Source organism: Sturnira hondurensis, unplaced genomic scaffold (assembly GCF_014824575.4).
Source record: "Sturnira hondurensis isolate 20B ecotype Veracruz unplaced genomic scaffold, ASM1482457v3 Scaffold0007797, whole genome shotgun sequence".
NCBI classification, from domain to species: Eukaryota; Metazoa; Chordata; class Mammalia; order Chiroptera; family Phyllostomidae; genus Sturnira; species Sturnira hondurensis.
In genome coordinates this window covers 713347-729467 of record NW_028080428.1, presented here as the reverse complement: position 1 = coordinate 729467, position 16121 = coordinate 713347, and the positions used below count along the sequence as shown (strand labels likewise).

Genomic DNA, 16121 nt, shown 5'->3' with positions numbered 1-16121 from the left:
CTAAAAAGATCCCTTCTGGGCTTGTGAATTATGGGAAGATGCTCCCTCTGGGCAGAAGCAGCTTTCAGGCACATCTTTGGCTACCACCTAACTCTTTCAGGAGGTGTCCTTTCCTCCTGGCACACTCCAGAGTGCGGGGCTCACTTGCAGGCACAAGGAGCATTTCAACCCCCTCGGCCTCTCTAGCGCCCCTAGTGTGAAGGTTGGCGCCACGCCGTGCGGTGGCTGTGCTCAAATCTTTGGCTTCCTCTCCATTGGCTCTGCTGCCGCTGCCGCCTTGAAGTCGTTCTTGACGGTGCGGTCTGCTCCAGCAGTGCCCAGCCTTCTCTCCCTTCTTCCCTGGTATTCCCAGGGCTGCCTCCTGAACACTCTACCCACTGGCTCCAGGCGCTCCCCACGCCTCCAGGACAGACAGACTCTCAGCTTGTACTCAAGGTCTCGCCCCTGCTCGTTTCTATTTCCTCTCCTGCCTCTCCCACCCCAAACCTTCCTTCACCCCAGATCCCCAGCCTCCGCCTGAAAAGCCCTGGCTGCTTCCTCCGCCTGGCAGCACCTCCTGGCCTTTGAAGATTTGGCCCGAGCAACGCCTTTCCTAGGAAGTCTTCCCAGTTGGGTGGCCTCTCCCTTAGCCTGCATTGTGATCGAGGCCAGCTAACCACTGGGCCCCAGGTCACAGTGCCTAGAAGCCAGGGTACTCTTAGGGGCTCATGAAAGTGTTTTAACTCTGGCTGGATAGCTCAGTTGTTTACAGTGTCTGTCCTGATATGCTGAGGTTGCAGGTTCGATCCCTGGTCAGGGCATGTACAAGAATCAATCAATGACTGCATAAATAAGTGGAACAGCAAATTGATGCTTCTCTTTCTCTCTCTAAAATAAATAAATCAACTAAAAATGTTTTATTTTGAAATCAGAAGACAAAAATGAACTTTAAGGGTCAAAAAATGTGTTATTTTTTTCTCACATTAGAAAAAATAGAGTCCTGGCTGGTGTAGCTCAGTGGATTGAGAGCAGATCTGCAAACCAAAGGGTCACCAGTTCGATTCCCAGTCAGGGCACATGCCTTTTTTCTTTCTTTAAATCAATTAAAAAAGAAGAAAAATTAAAGAAATTAGTAAGGCCCTCAAAAACTTACTAAATCACATTTCTTTTTAAAAAGATTTTATTTATTTATTTATTTATTTTAAAGAGGAAGAAAGGGAGGGAGAGAAACATCAATGTGTGGTTGCCTTTCATGGGCCCCCAAGTGGAGACCTGGCCCACAACCTAGGCATGTGCCCTGACTGGGAATAGAAGTGGTGACCCTGTGGTTCGCAACCGGTGCTCAATCCACTGAGCTACACCAGCCAGGGCACATTTCCTTTTATAGAGGAAGATGCCCATTGAGGCAAAAGTACCCAAGGTCCAGGAAAATCATGATGTGGCCCTAGTTGCCACTGTTTCCCCCTTCCCACAGTAGACCTGGAAGACGGAGAGCTCCTATGAGGAGGGGCAATGAACCCCCTCAGGGGCGCGTGATGTTCTTTCAAATCTTTGTATCTCCAGCCCAGTGCTCAGCCCTCAGGACTGGCTCAGTTAGTGCTTTCTGAAGAAGTGGACGAGAAAACGAACCAATGCCTTTGGGTGAGGCTCTTGACTCTCTAAGTCTCCCTTTCATTATCTGCAAATCGAAGCTTCATCTTCACAGGGTGTCTGCAAGGACAAGGGGGTGAGTGGGAGATGCTTTGGAACGTGGAGCTCGGAGCCCGTCCTGAAGCTCTGCAGGATGTGGGCAAGGAGAGGAGTGCCAGAGTTTGTTAAAAATGGCTCCAGGTGGCTTTGATAGCTTTCTTTTGGTAACGAATAAAATTATCCTATTTATACACATAGAAGCTGGAAGGACATGGACCAAAGTGGCTCACACTGGCCAGCCTTGAGGGTGTGTTACCTTTCTAACTAAAAAAATAAGTAGTAAGTCAATAAAATGTATAAAATAAAATACTTATTAGCCCTTGAAAGCCAGGTCTGTGTCTTACTTTCACTTTGTGTCCCTGGGCCTGGCACTAAGGGACAGGGAAGGGCATAATGAGGGAAGGAATCCCCTATCTCAGGGCCTCATCTGGCACCCCATCAGTACCGGGGCCTCTGCTCCCGAGTGGCTGAGAGGAAGTGCGGCTCCACCCTGAGACAGCAAGGCCAGCAGCAGAGTGCACAGCTGCAGGAGACTCAGTTTGCCCAAGGGGATGTCCCTTGTAAATAAATCATCATGGGGCTGAGGAAGAGATGGGACATGTCCAATGGTGATAGACACCTTTAGGCACTTAAGAAATTTTAAGCCCATCCTCTCTTTATAAACACTTAGGCGATGGACTTCCTGTGTTCCTCGTCATTTAATATTTCCCATGGCTCCCGGAAGGCTGGGACTGCTGCCTTTTTATAAGCCGTGCATACTGTTAAATCTTAAACGGTGTCAGACTGGTCCGTTTTACTCACTACTGTATTCCGAGGGCCTAAAAGCAGGCGGACACACAGTAGGTGTTGAGTGAGCAAACCAACTTCTCAAGGGTGAATTTAACGGATCGCTGGGACCTCCCCAGAGAAGAGAATAACCCACCCCTGGATAATAAGACCCTGCGTCGGCTCCCGCACCCTGTCATTTGAACCTCTAGGAATCGCCTTTGTTGTGGGCGACCAACCACAGGCAAACCAAGCACCTGCTCCGTCAGCCGGTCCTCGAGGAAGGACCCTAGGCAGCCGCGCCCTCGGCTGCCTCTCCAAGCCCCTTCTCTCTGCTTCCCGGGAGCTGGGGGCTTGAGGCATCCCGGGGCTCGAAGCCAGAGTTCGCCCCACTACTTCCCAACCTTGGTGGCGCGCGTCCCCAGGTGCCGGACACCCCGCCCAGGGTTAGCGTTCGTCGCCTCCTCCCAGGCGAGGGGTCTGAGGCTGTGTGGAGGGTCTCATCTGGCACCCCCAGGCCTGCAGAGGCAGGAGCCTGAGTCAGGGCGGCGCACGCCCTCTTCTCTCCGCTTCCATCCTGGGGCCCCCTCCACCCCGCAGAGTAGGGCCCCGGCTCAGCCGGCCATTCCCGGGTCTCCGGCACGCCCCTGTTCCCGCCCGAGTCTCCGCGGCCGCAGCCCCGGCCCCCGGCCGGCTCGGTAGCAGCTTCGCCCGTCCGCCCCTCCAGCGGAGAAGCCAGGACTCCAGGCGCTCCCGGGCGGCTCCCGCGGGAGGGGGCGCGGCCGCCCCCGCGGCTCCACCCTCTCTGCCCGGCCGCAGCCTTCTGGGGCCCCTGCCAGTTGCGTCCGCCCCGGGGCCCGCGCGGAGCTTGCGCCGGAGGAGGCAGTCTCACCGGGCGACCCCCTGCCGGCGCGGATGCGCTGAGATGCCCGGCGGGTGTAGCGGCGGCGAGCGGAGCTCGGGTGGAGGCGCGTCGCAGCGGACGCGGCGCCCCTCGCCAACTCGGTGACTCTTCAGGACCTGGGACCGGAGCTCCGGAGGCGACAGTGGGGCCCGCGCGGGTGGCAAGGTTCATTCTTCTAACGTCCCGGGCGGGCACCGGGCTGCGGAGCCTCGACCCGGCTCGTTGTCTCCCGCCTCTCCCCCACCCCCTCAGCCCCCAGCGAGCTGGCAGAAGGAAATAGCGCGCGGCCCCTTTAAATTTACCCAGGAGCCCTTAAAGGAGCCCCAGGGGCCCCCAGACAGGAATCCCCACCCCGGTCCAGCCCGCGCCGCCGAGCCAGCAGCCAGCCGTCCGTGCGGCCGGCTGCCCGGTGCATGCGCCCCGCGCCCCGGGACCCCGCGAACCGAGCGCCCCGCGCGGGCCGTCACCGGCTCCGCGGCCCCGTGCCCCGCCGCCCCGGGGCCCCGCTCCACAGCACAGCGCATGGAGCCCAGCGGGGACCACCGGAGCCGGAGCGGCAGGGGCGGCCCCGGGCCAGCAGCGGCCTCGGCACGGGGCCGACGGCTGCCGCCCTCCGGATCGAGCGGCAGCGCGGAGCCCGAGGAGGATGACGGTGGTAAGGACTGGGGCGGGCAGCGCGGGTGGGGGCCCCGGCATGGGGGAGGGGAGGGCTGCGGCTCCGGGCTCCGGGCCCCTCTCTGCCACCGAACAAAGGGGGGGACGCGGGCAGGGCGGCCGGGGGCGCCACCTGGCGGGCACGAATCGCGGCTGCAGGGCCAGCGGGGGAGCCCCCCGCCCAGATCCCAGGGTCGGCCTGCGGGGCTCGGGCGGATCCCCTCCCCCTTAAAGGGCCCCGCGGGCCCCGCCTTGGAGGCCCAGCGGAGGGGCCCCAAAGGGCCTGGCTTGGCGCCGCTGGGCGCGCGCTCTAGGCTGTTGGACGGGGGCCCCCTTCCTCCCATTTCTCTTTCAGACACCCAGGTGGTCTCCCTTATCGGGTTGTCTCTTAAAAGTCTGCCCAGACTGTGGATCTCTTTCGGGGGGCTTCCCCCACCCTCAGATGAGCGGAGCTGGTAACTCCGCTGTGTTGTCTGGCTGGCCCGATCTTCTTGCTTAGAGACTGGAACTCTTTTCCTCCACCCCTCGCCCCCCACCGCGTTCTCCTGTGGAAAGAGCATAACTCGTACCTCGGGGGACCTGCCCCTACCTTCCCCACTGCAGGCAGTTTTAAAGGGTTGGGCTCGCCCACAAAGGCTGACAACCCCTTCTGTCCGCGTGTTATCTCCTCCCGTATTTTCAGAAAAATTTGCCACAATTAGTCAGCTATAGTGGGATTATCCAGTCCTCCCATTCGCTCTCAGGAGGCAGTTTCTTCATTCCCCTGCTGCAGAGTAAACGCCTTAAGACCCTTGAAGGTTCTGTCAGGGCTAGGAAGACTGCCCTACCCTTGGAGCTCCCCTCCCAGAAACTCTCCCCATCCCCTTTTGTTTTTAAAGAATTTCAGCTCCTCCCCTTTTTTCGGCTCTTAAAGGGCCAGTCCACCTTAGACTAGCATAGATCCAGCGCTGGAAGGATGCTTAGAGACCAGCTAGCTGTCCAGTGTCTTGGCAGACAAAGAGCTCAGGCCCAGAGAGTGACAAGACCTGTCAGAGGTCACAGAGCAAGTTCCCAGTGAAGTCAGAACTTGAATCCAGATCTCTAACTCTGAAGACTGTGTTTGTTCTTTGGGGCTATTTGAACAAAAAACACAATGGTGACAGGAGCCCTCTCTGTTCCTGTCTTTGTTTCCCAGACCCTGAGATTCTCTGCTTGGATAATGACCACACCTGGCTATTCAGCTTAAATAAAATTGGGTCCAAACTGTAGGGCGGGTGGGGACTGTTCAGGATCAGTCTCTGGCAAAAGGGAGGACCTCTGGGTTAGTGGGTTCTGCCCTGACCACTCTGGTTGCTGCCCTCTGATTGCCGGGCAGTGGCTGGCTCCCAGCCAGAGCAAAAATCAAATCCCCAGAAAGACTTAATAGTCTCCCAGGGGTGGGGACCACTCTGGTGGCCCTTCTGCTGTCCCCTAGGGAAGCCAGGGTCCTAAAAAAACGCCTTTTCCTGGAGGCTTTGACAGCTTTGTCATGGGGATCCCTCCTATGGCTGCCTATAATTTGGGAAACTGACAGAGCTTAGTGCCCCTAAAATGGGACTCTCGGGAGATTGTACTGGAAAGAGGGAGAAGCTCTTTGGGTGGGGCCCTCCTGGCCAGGGCCTCCGGCGGGTGGGTCCTCTGTGCAGCCCTGGATGCAGACAGATGCCCCCTTTGTTCTCGCCCTGCTGCCCGCTCTGCTCCAGCTGTAACCGCCCCGGCGTGCTGCTCTCCTGGCTTTACCCCTACAGCTCTTATCCAAAAAGGGTACCTTACAGAGCTGGCTGCCTCCTTGGTCTTCACCTTATTTTTTTAAAAGTCAGAGCTAGTCCCTCACTGTGTCCTGCATCCTTTTGTTCTCGATCCTCTCTTAAAGGGCCCTCGCTGTCTGTAAAGGGCCAATGTTTTGACTCCCTGCTCTCTCATGTCCCTTTTATTGCTGTTGCCATCCCTTTCCTGCCCCCAAACGACCCCTCCTTCCCCCCTTTCTTGGGCTGCAAAAATCAAAGCCCTGGGTTCTTTCCTTGGAAATCGGAGATTGAAAAACTGTCTCCCTTTCCCCCTCCTCAGGGCAAGATCTTCATCTGGAAGGGGGTGCCTTGGGGTCCTGGGGGAGTGCCCCCCCTCCCTCTTCCAGGGCCAGGGGATCAGCATCTGCAGGCAGGAAATACTCAGACCACTGTGAGGCCTGGGCCTCGAGGCCTGGAAAAAGCCGCATCCCGGGCCGTGACCACCGGCGATACTACCATGACCACTGGCGGCTGGAGTACTTGATGGACTTCAACCCTGCCCGGCACGGCATGGTGTGCATGGTGTGCGGCAGCTCCCTGGCCACGCTCAAGCTCAGCACCATCAAGCGGCACATCCGCCAGAAGCACCCTTACTCCCTGCATTGGAGTCCCCGGGAGAAGGAAGTCATCAGCAACAGCTGGGATGCCCACTTGGGGCTGGGGTCCTGTGGAGAGGCTGAGGGCCTCGGGGCCCAGGGGGCGGAGGAGGAGGAGGAGGAGGAGGAAGAGGAAGAGGAGGAGGAGGGGGCCAACCGCCAAGCTTGCCCACCCAAGGGCTCAGGTAATGTAGGACATGGAGAAGCAGGGGCCCGGGTGGCCGGTGGGGCCAAGTGGGGCCAACCCTGGCTTCTCAGCCAACTAGCTGGCTTCCTTTGGGTGGGGTCTGCTTATTGCCCTTGTTGTACAACAGCGGGGGAGGGACAGTGGGACAAGGGAGTCTCTAGTACCCCAGACAGCACTGACATTCTGTTGTTCTAGAAGGATCGAGTGGAGGCTGCAGGGGCAGGGCTGGGAACCGAGGGTGCTGGAGACACGGCTGGCAGTGCAGTCCGGAGAAGGGTCTGGGGGAGGAGGGGGTGGGCCTTAGGGTGTGTGTACAGGAGGGTTAGGAGATGGAGGGTTCTAAGGCTTGAGGGGAGAGGAAGAGGCCAGTGGCTAGGCTAGGTCAGGGGCTCACAGTGAGGGAGAGGCTTCTGGAGGACCTGGCTGTGGTGGGGGGGGCTCCCCCAGAGGGCCAGCATCTCAGTTCCTTCCCTCCCTCCAACCCTTTCAGGCAAAGCCCCAGCTGGCAGGGGTGACAGGCGCCAGCGACGAGGGGGCCCAGTGGCACCCCGGGCTCGGCGTCAGCGCCTCTCGGCCTCCCGGAGGGCCGGGGGCAGCAGGGGGCTGGGGGCTCGGCGCTTGGAACGGAGGCTGAAGGAGTCCCTGCAGAACTGGTTCCGGGCAGAGTGTCTCATGGACTATGACCCGCGGGGGAACCGGCTGGTGTGCATGGCCTGTGGCCGGGCACTGCCCAGCCTGCACCTGGACGACATCCGTGCCCACGTGCTGGAGGTGCACCCCAGCTCCCTGGGGCTCAGCGGCCCCCAGCGCAGCGCCCTGCTACAGGCCTGGGGTGGCCAGGCTGAGACACTGTCTGAGCTCACTCAGTCCCCACCAGGTGCGAGGCCCATCCCAGGGCCAAGAGCTCCTCATAAGGGCTGAAAAAGTGGGGTCTGGCTAAAACCGGGAGGGACTCACTCCCCCATCCACCCTACACACACATTGGCTCGGGCCTCAGGCTTGGGGCTGGGGTGAGGAACAAGGGACCTCCCTCTGCGTGGGTAAGGGCAACCCAGCCAGCAGGCTGAGCCCTTCTCCCTCACCCCTTCCCCAACAGACGATGACCTCGTCCCCCAGGACCTGACCAGAAAAAGCCGGGACTCGGCCCCCGCTGCTGGAGCCCCCTCCTCTCAGGATCTCAGCCCCCCAGACGTAAAGGAAGAGGCTGGCTGGGTCCCTAAGAGGCCCGGGCCCGCAGAGGAGGAGGAGGAGGAGGAGCTGGAGCAGGGCGAGGGGGTGGGGGTCCCAGGCCGGGGTCCACGAGGCCGAGACCACCGCCGCCACTACCAGGAGCGTTGGCGACTGGAGTACCTCATGGAACTGGATGGCGGCCGGCGCGGCCTGGTGTGCATGGTGTGCGGGGGCTCGCTGGCCTCGCTCAAGATGAGCACCATCAAGCGGCACATCCGCCAGCGCCACCCGGGCTCCACGCGCCTCAGCGGGCCTGTCAAAGCCCTCATCGCCCAGGAGTGGAGCGAGAAGGCCACCCACCTGCTGGCCCTGGGGCTGCCCTGCCCCGAGTCCCCCAAGGACCCTGCCGCCCCCAGCACAGCCGCAGCCTCCGAGGAGGGGGGAGGGGACGAGGAGGAGGAACCAGAGGAGGAGTGGTGGGGTGAGCTGGTGGAGAGCCAGAGCAGCTGGAGAGGGAGAGGGGCAGGGGCCCAGCCAGGCAGGGAGAACGGGCAGGGGAGTGCTCTGGTAGAGAAGGGGACGGGGAATGTGGAAGGCTGGAGAGGAGACCGGGGAGGGTGGGGCCGGAGGGCAAAGGTGGGGGGTTGTGGAGCTGAGACGCGGACCCGGGCTGCTTTCCCCCCATCTGCTCCAGTGCGGCCCTTTGTCCCTTCCTAGGTGATGCCCCGCTTTCCCCTGGGGAGACATCGGAGCGGCCTACGGAGGAAGAGGAGGACGACGAGGATGGCCAAGAGCCCGGGGGACTCGCCTTCCCGCCCCTGCCGCCGCCGCCACCTCCGCCTCCCCCGCCGCCGCCGCCCCGCAGCCGAGAGCAGCGGCGAAACTACCAGCCGCGCTGGCGGGGCGAGTACCTGATGGACTACGACGGCAGCCGGCGCGGCCTGGTGTGTATGGTGTGCGGCGGCGCGCTGGCCACGCTCAAGGTCAGCACCATCAAGCGCCACATCCTGCAGGTGCACCCCTTTTCCATGGACTTCACGCCGGAGGAGCGTCAGACCATCCTGGAGGCCTACGAGGAGGCGGCGCTGCGGTGCTACGGCCACGAGGGCTTCGGGCCACCAGCCCCGGCGCCGCGCGAGGGCGGCACGGACCTCAAGGCGGGCGCTGTGTGTCGGGCGTAACTGGCGTAGCCGACTCGCGGACCGGGCGGGGCGGCCCTTGCCTTGGGAGAGCGCCGCCGCTGCCCCCCGCTGGCCGGGCCGGGCGGAGATTGAGGATCGGCGGGGTGCCGTGGAACTCCCGAGTTGGTCGGACTTCTGGTCCTGGCCTGCGCAGGGCTCCACATTCCCGAGGAGCCACCGCGGTTTCCAGGCGTCTGGGCCGAGCGCTTGCAGCCTCGGCCAGCCGATCCTGTGCGGGACCAGGATGGGGGCGCCTACAGTCAGTATTAGGACCTCAAGGCGGGCTGGCGGGAAGGCCCCCTCCCTGTCCTGGGGCCCAGCTCGGCGGTGTTGCACGCCGGCAGGCCTGGTGCCCGTGTCGGGCCGGCTGCTTTGGCCTTTGGTATTCTCGGCCGCTCTGAAGCCTGTACAGCAGACCCGGGCCTGCATGGGAGGCGGAGCCCGGGAGATCGTCCGGCCTAGAAGTCGCGTGGGACCGCAGGCCGGCTGCGGCTGGGAGGCGGGGCGGAGCTGGGCCGGCCTCCTGGCTGCGCCCTGCTCTCAGGGCAGGCTCCGTGGGGACTGCACGTTGGTGGCCACGCCCGCCTCCCTGGGCCCGCCTTACCCAGATCTTGTAAAGGGATTAGTACTTTCTCTTTTGCTCCTCTCCTGCTACGGAGGCCTCCGTTCACCCCTCCGCCCAGACGCTGCTGCTTTCATTGAAGCGCCTCCATGGGTCCGAACCCGGGACACTGGAGGTCCCGGCAGTTGGCAGTATATTCCTGTTCCTTCCCTGTCCCCCTTTGTACGCGGTGGGCGCGCCACCGGTTCTCAGTCCCCAGGGCCTGGGGCCGAGCCTCGGCCTTCCTTTCTCTTCCCCGCGGCAGTGCCAGGCCCTGTGGGGCCGGGAAGGGGCCCCGCGATCTCCCAGGCCGGTCCGAGAGGGATGTGTCGATTCATTCTCCTGTGGAGAACAGGTGGCCCCGAGATCAGGCCCTTTTTGCTCTTTGTATTTTATTTTGAAACTGTATTTAATGCTTTTATATGAAAGGGGAGGGGCGGGGAGAGTGCTGTCCCAGTCACCCTTATGTGCAAATGTCTTATTTATTATGCGTGTATCAGAGATAAGCTGTGAGGTGGTGGAGGGAGTACTTAAAGGAAGGAGGAGCAAAGACACGGGATGAGAGGATCCCAAACATCCCTTGATTCTCCACCCCCGGTGTCTGGTCTTCATGTAGCCGGGCCAGTTCTTTGGGTCTTAAGGCCTGAGAATGGGGAGGTCAGCGCGTGGGACTTGACAGCTGGGCCTGGAGGCAGAGGGGCCCTGGCACCTGGGGCCAGGGGTTGCCTCTGTGGGTGGGAAAGCAGATAGCAAAGAGGAAGCCCTTCCTCTCATCCCAGCCCCCACAGACCAGAGCCCAAGGTTCAAGTGCCTCAGGCCCAGTCCCCTGGACTCCTGATTTGGAAATTGGATTTTATATCACAGATTTTATAGCATTTTTATATAATTCAAGATCGTCAGATTTGGAAAGACCTTGGAGACCGACTAGTATCTGCCCCCACCCCTCTCACAGATTGGTAAAACAAAGCCCAGAAATGGAAGTGATCACAGCCAGCTAGGAGCAGTACAGAAACTAGAATAAAAAACTCCTTCCAGGTCAGTTTCTTTGCACTACATGACGCTGCCTCCCAATGTCTGGTAAACTATAAAGAGTTCCCGTCAGGCCTGCCCAAGGGTGGTGCATGCTGGGCACTGCAGGCCACCACAGTGCCATCCGCTGTGATCTGGGGACAGCAGAAAACCGCCTTCTTCCCTGAACGAGTCCTCTTCCCGGCGGGTCCTGTGGCCACCATAGGCTCCGGCTGGAAGGCGTGGGCAGCAGCCTTCTGCATGGAACCTGGGGTTTGCCTGCCACCTGGCCCAAGGCCTCCCCAGTCCTCCCTGTAGGGCAAGGGCTCAGGAATTGTGCCCCTTGTTGCTGCCTCCAGGGAGTCAGGAAATACTGCACAGGCCTTTAGTCAGCTGAAAAATGAGTAACCAGTGTGCACCTCCAGGGCTTTCGAAACAGTATTACAAGCTTGAGACCAAGGATTATGGATGGCATCAGGCTGGGCACTGCATTTATTTTCCTTTATACGTTTTCAAGTCCACAACGAGTATTCTAACACTTCAGCTACTCCGTTCAAAAACAGTAGGCAAATCGGGGCAGCCGGTTGCAGTCACCCACGCCCACTCTCAAGTTCAGGCCAGTCAGGGCAGAGCTGGTTAGGAATGGCATTTCCTCTGGATAGGAAGGGACCGGCCTTAGGACAGGAGATGGCTTCCTGACACTCCAGTGGTTGAGTGGCCACCAGACCAACAGTATTGAGAAAATTCACAGACACGGAAACTATCTGGTCCAGCCTGACTCCGAATCTGGGGCAGGGCCCAGCCATCTTTGTAAGCCCTTGGACCACGTGTCAGGCTTGCCAAGCCCCTGTGACCCAGAAAGTGCCCTGGTGTGATGGCCTCACTGCTTGAGGGTCAGGGGATCCTCATCTCTAGGTGACCCTCCCTGTCCCCAGAGTCGGACACAAACAGGTGAAGTCTCTTCATGAGTTTTGTTAATGGTATGCTTGCTCTTAAGGCCAATATGTAAATGTTACTCTGAACACATATTTATATACCATGTTAGTGACATTATCTGAGCATTCTTATGCGTATTTGTGAAGTTTGCATCAGCTATTTTTTTAATTTCAGCCTAAGTTTTCTAAGAGGTATGTTGAATAAATTTCTAAATTCCGGCATTAAGGGTCACAGCAGCCTTAGTTTTTGAGAAGGGCAAATCCCAGGTGACAGGTTGTTTCAGCAAAGACCCGACGTGTTTGGTTTCCATTTTCCATGGCGACTGACTCGAATTTTTTAAGTGCTTTGTAGTCACGTGTGGTCAGAGGCTGCTTCACACGCTGCAGGCGGGGAGCCCTCCTAGGCTGGCATGGGACCGCAATGGGGGAGCAGACCCCCGCTGACCCCTTCCGCTCCTCGTGCTTCTCCTAAGCTCACCTTCCAGAGGGGCTCTTACTTTCAGAAACCAAATGCACATCTTTGCTCTACTAACTATGGAAATTCTGCGATCGTGGGCGTCAGTGCCGGTCACCAGCTGTTAGTTGCTTCTTAAAGCCTCAGAAGCGGAGTGGGGGTGGGGGCCCGCGGAGGCCTTGTCTGGTTCTTCCTTTACCCAAACTGTGTATAAAGAATAAAGTTAGCAGAATGACACCACAGTCTTTTTTTTTTTATTAATACCACATCAATTTGCAGTTTTACAGGAACCAAGGTTCAAGCTCCTTAGGTGCTACTGTATTTTTATGTTGCACGCACATACACGCACACAGCTCATTAGTGATTTTTCATCTACAGGTTTTTCTTTAAAAAAAAAAAAAAAATTCCTGTGTGGCACAAAGACCTGTCCAATCACCGAAACACAGCATAACAAAACATAAGAGCAGGTGTGGGGGCTTCCAGTGCCGAACACAGTCCCTTGGAGGGGAAGCCTCAAAGATGATCAGTGCCCGGGACCTTCCGGGACGGGGAAGGGTGGGGAAGGAGAACACCAGTCAACAAGTTCAAAAGGAAAGTGGGCAAGAAAATAAGAGTGGAGTAAGGCAAGGGTACCTTTTACCCCTCTAACTTCCTAAGTAATTCCCCCCTAAAGTAGAGAGAGGACTCCTGCCACCTTCTACAGAGCTGCGTGCTCTGGGACGGTCGAAGGTTGTAGCCCTTTCAAGTCACCAGCGCACATCCCCTCCGGATTCTCGTTCCAAGTTTACTACCCGAAGGAACTCAGACGGCTTTCAAGTTCACTGAATGTTCATGCTCTGAGGGGAGGAAGACGCTTTTCAATCTCACATGGGAATCCTGGATTCTCAGTCCCCCTCCATCTGACGGCAACGTGAGCTGTTCCGTTGTCTTCACTGTGTGCAGAGCCCACCGGCAGCGCCTGACCCTGCCTGGCCGCCCTCACCTAACGCTTCCTGGAAAACCTTCTCAAACGGAGCGCCCTGGGCCACAGCGAAGGCGCTCTCGGACATTTCATGTGCCTCTGACAGGAAAGGAACCTTCAAAACAGAACACAACCCAGAAACTGGCCTCCAAGTTGAAACTCCACGTGAGCCACAAAACGTACTTCCCTACACTACTCTGGTCTCGACCACACACACGTACCAGGTGCTCCCAAGCCAGCTCAGCTGGGGTCCTCGGGGTTCAACGAGGATGGGCGGTTAAGGAAGCAGCCGTGGCCCCGCCCGGGTGGCTGTCAGTTGGAACATCCTCCTGCACATCAGAAGGTTGTGTGTTCAATCCCCGGCTGGGGTGTGTATGGGAAGCAACGGATTGATGTTTCTCTCTCTCTCCCCCCCTTCCTCTCTCTAAAATCAAAAAACATGCTTGGGTGAGGATTAAAAAAAAAGATGTTGGCCGTGAAGGAGGAAGCTGTAGGGAAAAGACAGAAGAGAAAAAGCCTGTGTATCTGCAGTTCGCCTCCCGAGAACGTCCCCCTCACTGCACACGAACTGAGACAGGATCACGGTAACTGGACGACTGAGGAGCCCACATGCAGATTTCCTCTGACAAGTTTACAGCAGTGTACAGCAGTTACAGACATTTATTTCACAAGAAGAAAAGGACGACCGTATTTATTAAATGTGAGGTGCGGTGGAGAGGGAGGAGGGAGGAAAGCACACTCAGGAATGAGCCCTCACACCGAAGCCAGTTCGAAGCCCAGAACTGCTGTCCAGGGTGGAGCCTTTCCTTCCCCAGCTGTGTGGGGTTTGGGGGGTGTGGGGGGGCACTCGCAGGTGGCGCTCCCACCTCCCTCCCCAGGCCCACTGCCTGCGCCCATGCCGGCTACAAGGCGGGGGTTCCGGGAACCAGGATATGACTGCCACCGTCAGTGATTCACAGAGTTGGGAGTCACATCGATAAGAGGAGGAACATGAGGGGCGGCCGCTCATGTTTCAGGGCAGGAAGAAGGGGCAAGGGCTGCAAAAGACGCAGACCTGTGGGAAGGACCCACTCTTGTCCCTAGATAATTTCTTCTGAAGTTAACCATTACTTCTTAACTTAAAAATAGGGAAGAATTATGATGGGAAGCTATGTAAGAAAATTACATAGCTTTGAAAATTAAATAGAAGAACACAAAAGATGTGTTTTATCTTCCTTTTTTTCTTTTACCCGCTGATCTTTCCCCTTTCAAGCTACACAGAAAAGCTCCACCACCACTATTAAGGTATTGATTTATCCATTCGACTGATTCTGTCTTTATACTTTCGGGATCTAAGATATCAGTTCATTTTTTAGTCCAATAATTCTTGTGCTTGATACTGCAGGTAAAGGGAAAGGAGGGGAAACACTAAATTGGGGGGGGGGAAAGCCTGGAGTGCAGGCCCAAGCTGACACCGAGCACTTCCCTTCAGAGTACAAGGAACAACGTTGTAACTATTAGATGGTGTTTTAGTAACTGTGGCATTTCTGGTTTCCATGTACTTATTCTGCCTTTTTCTTTGCAATTCCAGGTAGTTTTGCTTGGATCCTATTGAGAAGGAAAAGAAAAGGTAAAAGCAGCCATTAGTTCTAGGTTTTTACTCCAACAGTGACGCTAGAGGACAGGCCTGGACGTGCTGGAGGGGTGTGACAAACAGCCTCCCGCTCCCAGAGGGCTCACTCCGGGTGACGAGAGTCCGGCGCGGGGGAGCTGAGGGCTGCGCCAGACCCACTCCCGGTCCCTGCCTGCCGCTGAGTCCGCTGCCTGCCCCCTTTCACTGCCGGAACCTCACAGGCCCTTCGCTGGGGCTCCAGAGCAGAGTAAGCGTACCTGGGCATAATGTCTGCGGACTGCTCTCCACACTGGCACAAGAAGAGCCAGTTCTTGGTAAGTGCCAGGTCACCCACCAGTACCAGAACAGGAATCAGAAGTCAAGGGCCCCAGGAGTCAAGGGTTAAGGAGACATATCTGAAAAACTACAGGAGCTGCCAATAGTTCCCAGCTCCCTGGAGGACACCAAAGCTGCCCTTTATTTTGTTTATGAAGACTCATCATTACCAAGATCATTCACACCCCTTAGCTAATGTGGAAGCTAGTCCCCACAAGTGTGACACCCCAAAGCAGGCAGTGGAGGGATGCTAATCAAGGCACCAGGTTTAAAGCTAAGCTTTGACCAACCATCCTCCAAAATAAGGAGTGAACAGCACCTAGGTACAGATTTTGTGCCAACTGTCCTTGCCTGGTCTCAGCTCCAGTGTGAACCCAAAAAGAGCAGGTAAAGACCCTGAATCAAGCCAGGGCTGTGTGAACACAGCCGGTTTCCTGTGATTAAAGCTGGAAAGAGCACTGAAGTGTGGGGTATGAAAGGGACTGACCCAAATGGTGGATTTCACTATGATGTTTTGTTTCTTAAAGAATACCTGAAAAAAACAGAAAACTGCTCACACTTTTGAAGTGTTGGGCTCATAGTGTTTGCTGTAAATAATGCAAAATTCAAAGGAAGTCTACTAATGTTTCGTTATTTGATTTAAATTGGTTTTAAAAAGGAAAACGAATCAGATAATCTCAGAGAAGAGGCAGCGTTGGCCCTGAAGGCACTTATTTACTACAATGTTGACTTCTAGAAAGGTGGGAGAATCTGGCTCGCAATGGACATGGATTAAAATAAAGGAGAGGGAGGCAACCGCCAACGCTTAGAGCCAGTTTAAAAGGGCAGAGTGGTCTTGAACCCACTGATACCTTTTTTTTTACTTTGTTTTTTTTTGTAACTTAAAACAGAAGCATTTTATTATTTCAAGCAACTCTCTATACATATTTACTAGCATTTTTCCCATTGATCCTTTTTAATCTAAGACACAAAGAATGTGTTTTTAAAGAAGCAGATGAAACAATTTCTTATAAAATTGAGCTATTAACCAAGGGTCCTCCCCACCCCTGGGTGAAAGCCTGGCGTTAGCATTCGTCGCAGGGGCCTCAACCCGCGGGTGCAGTGGGCAGGACCGGCGGGCGGTGGGACGCGGAACCCAAGCACACTTACTTCTCAACGATCGACTTGGTCTGATCGCGGGCGATGCCCACATAGTGATCGATCTGGGTCTGCAAGGGAGGACAGGGACTCAGCTGTGGCCACACACAGATGGACAACCTCCCTGGAGGTAATGCTCTTTTGTCCAGAGTAACTATTTTTTAAAAA

At 57.0% G+C, this 16121-nt stretch overlaps 2 protein-coding genes across 3 annotated transcripts in view; one reads left to right on the top strand and one right to left on the bottom strand.

Moving 5' to 3' along the window:
- Positions 1-3264: 3264 nt before the first annotated feature.
- On the top strand, positions 3265-12165 carry ZFTA (zinc finger translocation associated). The gene is made up of 5 exons (XM_037052996.1): positions 3265-3992; positions 6077-6577; positions 7070-7456; positions 7676-8230; positions 8467-12165. Exons 1-5 carry the CDS (start codon positions 3860-3862, stop codon positions 8928-8930), a joined length of 2040 nt encoding a protein of 679 aa, XP_036908891.1. The 5' UTR covers positions 3265-3859; the 3' UTR covers positions 8931-12165.
- Positions 12166-12173: 8 nt separating this feature from the next.
- Positions 12174-16121, bottom strand: part of RTN3 (reticulon 3) — a 52780-nt gene continuing 48832 nt past the window's right edge. For both annotated transcript variants that reach the window (XM_037052994.1, XM_037052995.1), the window contains 2 exons: positions 15966-16024; positions 12174-14476 (listed from right to left, as the gene is read on the bottom strand). In XM_037052994.1, the coding sequence (XP_036908889.1) occupies positions 14431-14476; positions 15966-16024 (105 nt within the window). In that variant the 3' untranslated portion in view covers positions 12174-14430. The remainder of the gene's footprint in view (positions 14477-15965; positions 16025-16121) is intronic.